The sequence below is a fragment of the Guyanagaster necrorhizus genome (genome assembly GCF_019112545.1).
Source record: "Guyanagaster necrorhizus MCA 3950 unplaced genomic scaffold BT62scaffold_63, whole genome shotgun sequence".
NCBI lineage: Eukaryota > Fungi > Basidiomycota > Agaricomycetes > Agaricales > Physalacriaceae > Guyanagaster > Guyanagaster necrorhizus.
The window spans coordinates 75174-80243 of NW_025064942.1; the positions used below are offsets into that span (position 1 = coordinate 75174).

The 5070-nt window shown below is 38.6% G+C and overlaps 1 protein-coding gene across 1 annotated transcript; it reads left to right on the plus strand.

Moving 5' to 3' along the window:
- Nucleotides 1-3675: 3675 nt before the first annotated feature.
- Nucleotides 3676-4852, plus strand: BT62DRAFT_924499 (uncharacterized protein; the record flags this gene model as incomplete). Its single annotated transcript, XM_043184617.1, has 6 exons — nt 3676-3772; nt 3852-3891; nt 3962-4086; nt 4195-4271; nt 4716-4754; nt 4829-4852. The coding sequence occupies 6 exons, from the start codon at nt 3676-3678 to the stop codon at nt 4850-4852; spliced, it is 402 nt and encodes a 133-aa protein (XP_043033227.1).
- Between the last annotated feature and the right edge of the window lie 218 nt (nt 4853-5070).

A 5070-nucleotide genomic window follows, 5' to 3' on the forward strand; every position in this document is an offset into this window, starting at 1 on the left:
GACTAGTATGGCAGGTATTAGCCCTCATGAGGAAGCACAAATTATTCCTCAAGGTGGAGAAGTGTGAATTTGAGGTGCTCAAGACAGAGTACCTTGGGGTCATTATCTCAGAAGGAAGTATTTGGATGGACCCCATCAAAATTGCTGGAGTAATGGAGTGGCCAGAGCCAACCAGGAAAAAAGAGCTGCAGTCATTTCTTGGATTCACAAACTTTTACTGGTGCTTCATTTGGGACTACAGCAAAACTGTCCACCCAATGACGCAGCTAACCAGTAATGCCCCATGGACCTGGGGATTATCCTAACAGAGTGCATTTGATGACCTCAAACAATGGCTTGCTGAGGATGTGATCCTCACCATACCAACACAGGAAGGAAAATTCCAAGTTGAGGCTGACTTGAGTGGAGGAGCAGTTGGGGCTGTCCTATCTCAGGAACAAGACAAGAAATGGCACCCTGTTGCATTTCTATCCAAGGCACTCATGATCACTGAGCAAAATTATGAGATCTATAACAAGGAACTCCTTGCCATTATGCCTGCCTTGGAAGAATGGTGGCATTATCTCATCAGGGCTATAGAAGTTTTTGAGATCTGGACCAATCATTAAAACTTATGATATTTTCAACAACTGCAGAAGCTAAACTGCCAGCAAGCCAGATGGGTCACTGAACTTAGTCAATATCAGTACAGACTCCATCACAAAGCCAGTATGGCAAACAAAAAAGCTGATCTCCTGAGCCAATGGACAGACAATGATCAGGGGGGGACCGATAATGAGGGAGTGATATTATTATGGCCTGAACATTTTAGGGCCATGATAATGCCCATGGAGGAGGAGATCCATGAATGAATTAAAAGTGCCACTTGGGACAACCACAAGTGGGATCAATGAGTGGCCCTATCTCTCAATCATGAATGGGGGATGATGAAGGAAGGAGGATTAATCCACTATGATGGGTGGGTCTACATCCTGTGGGATCAGGGGTTGCATAGTGAGATCATCACTGCCTGCCATGATCATGCCACAGCTGGTCACTCTGGCATAGCCAAAACCAAGGAATTGGTGTTATGAGAGTACTGGTGGCCCAAGATGGGAAACAATATTACCACATATATCAAAGCATGCAAAGTTTGCCAATGCAACAAGTCATCAACTCAGGCCCGAGCTGCACTGCTTCACTCAAATGAAGTTCCATCATCACCCTAGACCCACATCTCAGTCAACATGATTACCAGCCTCTCTGATTGCAACAGCTATAATGCAATCCTCATCATAGTCAATCAGTTCTCAAAATCCATCATTTCCATTGCCTGCTCCACTGAATTAACCTCCAAGGGATGGGCAAAGGTCTTGCAGAATGAAGTTTACACTAAATACAGCATGCCGCAAGTGATCATCTCTGATCGAGGATCTCAATTTGTCTCAAAGTTCCTAGATGACTTTTATCATCTTTTAAACATCAAACACAATGCATTTACTGCATACCATTCCCAAACCGATAGACAGATGGAACACATGAATCAAGAGGTGGAAAAGTACCTCTGCCTCTTCATAAACTATTGACAAGATGACTGGGTGGAATGGCTAGCTCTCACTGCCTTCCAGCACAATAACTGGGTACACTCAGCAATGGGAAAAGCCTCATGTTTTGTTAATTATAGTTGACACCCCAACATTACACAAACATAATGATATCAGATGACCACTCTGGCATCTGGTGACTTTGTGGCCATCATGGCAAAAATCCATAAAGAAACTGAAGCCACTCTTGAAAAAGCAGCTAAAACTATGACAACCCAATACAACAAACATTGTCAGCTGGCCCACAATTACTTGATCAGCAACAAAGTCTGGTTGGACACCACCAATCTCCACTTGCCATGACCCAAATGCAAGTTGGTGGATAAACACACTGGCCCCTTCACAATAACCTCAAAAGTAGGGGCTAGCACCTGTAAACTCTGACTACCCAAAACCTGGAGGATTCACGATGTCTTTAATGAGATATTACTAGCACCCTACATCACACCAGCATTTTCTAATCAGGAATGACCACCACCACCACCTCTGGACCTTATCAATGACAAAGAACATTATGAAGTCGACCAAGTTTTGAACTATAAACTACAAAAAATCAAGGCAAAAGAGGGTGGTATAATGACCACAGTCAACTATCTGGTCAGCTGGAAGGGCTATGGACCAGAATCTAACCAGTGGGTAAACAAAAAGATAATGAATGCTGATGAAGCCATATACAACTATGAACTATCCCTAAATTAAGCCATCAGAATGATGGTCTTAAGGAGGGGGTAATGTTACAATTTTCTATTTTCTTCCCTTGACTTGACCTCTATTTATGCTTAGTCAGAGTGCCAGAATAAGCACTTAAGGCCATGGGATAAGGCTTAGTCATCACAACTAGCCAAGTCTGTCATTGTCTTTTGATGCAATAGCATTGCTCAGCAACACACAATCAGCCTTTTATGTATGGTAATGATGCTCCAGGACAATGAGCACAGAAACAGAGAGATATACAATAAGTAAGTAGTATTATTAGCAGATCTTGTTTAGTATTTAAGAAGCTTGCTCTTGCTGGTAATCCTCAGCTTCAAGCTAAAGTTTATTCCTTCTCATTCTACTCTCAAGCTAGTCACACAAAGCTTTGAAGCACAGGGAGTCAATACTAGTATATACAGTGAACTCTAATGGAAGGCTTGAACATGAAGCCATGTTAGTTTATCATGTGCTAATTGATCACATGCAGCTTGAGCCTAACACATAGAGCCATGATATGAGCTATGATAATTGATATAGAGAGATAAGATGATCAGCAAAGAGAAGAACAAGAGCCAGAACTTCATAGGACATATGATATAGAATTCTCAGAGTGTGAGTGACTGGCTGTGAAGATTTGAGAGGCAATGTTGTATTGGTTGATTATTACTAATGATATCAAATAGGGTCATGCTCTTCATTGGCAGTATTCCAGAATCAAAATGCCATTTAGAGACAAGAAAAAATCTAATATTTCTGCTGTGAATGACATTAGCTTGACATATATATACAATATCTGATATTTGTCTTAATGGCCAAGATCTGTATTATTATAGAGCTCCAGAGGGATAGATCCACTATAGCTGCTGTGAAAGTCACTAATAAAGATAAGACAGAGAAACTTTTATAAAAGCTTAAGTGACATATTAGTCAGTGAGCTATGGGCAATATCACTAAGATATGGTTACATCTGATCATAGGTCCTGAGTCACATAACATCCTTCAGATGATCTTTTAGAAACTATTTCAGCAGAGCCAAAACAAATTTTCTGCAACCTTTTTACTATCATATTGCCTCATTTGGATAATATTAGAATCAATATTCCTGTTGCTAAATAGCATGACCAATATGTCAAAAAGCCATTTCTTCCTCTTTGCACCCATTATCCATTACCATCTGCTCCTCTGTGATTGCTTTTGTCTAATGTCCCACTCCCACTGTAAAAGCTGCTGCTATTGTTGATGGTCTCTTCAAGAATATTTCTTTAACTGATTATCTCAGTTAATAGTATGAGCCCTTTCAATGCTTTCTCTGAAAGCAATAACAAATTGATTTTAAGATCATTCTCATCTTCTGTTATATATATGCACATATTTATCTCTCTTGTTTCAAGTCTAAATGACAATCAGAGACTTTACATTTGTCTGCCCTACTGAAATTCTGGCCTTCAATAATACTCTAGACAAGTTCATGGCTATTAACACCAAGGTTATTGGTGTGTTTGTCTTTGTCACATGAAGAAAATTCCTATTTCATTTTATTATTGACATCCAAATGTGTCCACTGACTCTCAGCACTCTCACTTTGCCTGGGTGAACCAGTCCCACAAGGAGGGTGGACTCTATTCCAATCTCAAACTGACTCTTATTGCTGACTGAAATATGTCTATCTCATGCAATTACAGCATACTTTTCAAGGAGAGCATTACTTTCTGTGATCTCTTTATCATTGATCTGAAGAGTATCTTCAAGTATTTTGCCACCCTTAACATACTTCTCATACTCTATTTTGTTAATGTCTCATCTCTAAGTAAGTCACTATCAATGATCTCTCTATCAGGTGTTCTGTTAATGAGACCATTCATCTCATGAAAGCTTTTTAATTCACCATATGTTATCTAAAAAAATACTTTTAAAGAAGAAAAATGCACACTTGTGTCAGAAGTTGACTTAGAAGGCTCTGCTAAGAAGAGAGTAAAACAGAGAGATTATAAAGTATGTAATGAACACTGTAATGAGGCAAACCTGAATGAGAAACCCAGTGAGTAATTTAGTTTTGAGGCTAGATACTTCTCATACAGAAGCTCTGATCATCTACATTGAGGAGACTTTAATTCTTGTGTTAAGAATTAGTTGTGAATCAAAATTTATGTATGACAATGAAGAATGATAGAATCAGTAGATAGATTAGACTAATGAATGTGATAGCACTAGCACTAGAGGAAAAAAAAATCAGAAAAAATCAGAATGACACAGAAAGTAGAAAGATGTCTGCACTAAAACATTGAATGGTATAAAGTTGTTCATAGTATAGCTTATAGGCTCAGTTAAAACATATAGTGTGAAACTGGCTATCAAGGATAGTGATAAAGACAAATCTATTTGTGCTATAAATTGTTATGCATGTTTCTGACATATTTATTATGAGAGGTTTGACAGATAGATGTGTCAATAAGCAGCTGGTGGACTGATATCAAGGTGAGCAGAGTTAAAAGAAAATTAGAAATGCATTACATGTTTTCTTTTCTCACCTCTATGCCTTAATGCCATAGAATATTGCCTCTGAGCTATTATAAGAGGAATTTACTGATAATATCACTGTGTTTAATGCTCCAGTCACATTAAATTGGACTAGAGAGATATTATCCATGCTTGATAAAAGAAAAACAGAGTCCAAGCAGTGCACTAACAACAGCTACCCAAGTTTTCTGCTCAGAAAATCTTAAAGAGAATGAATCTCATAATTATTTTTATTTTCATCCAATATAAAGCCTTAGTGAAATTTGAATACTCT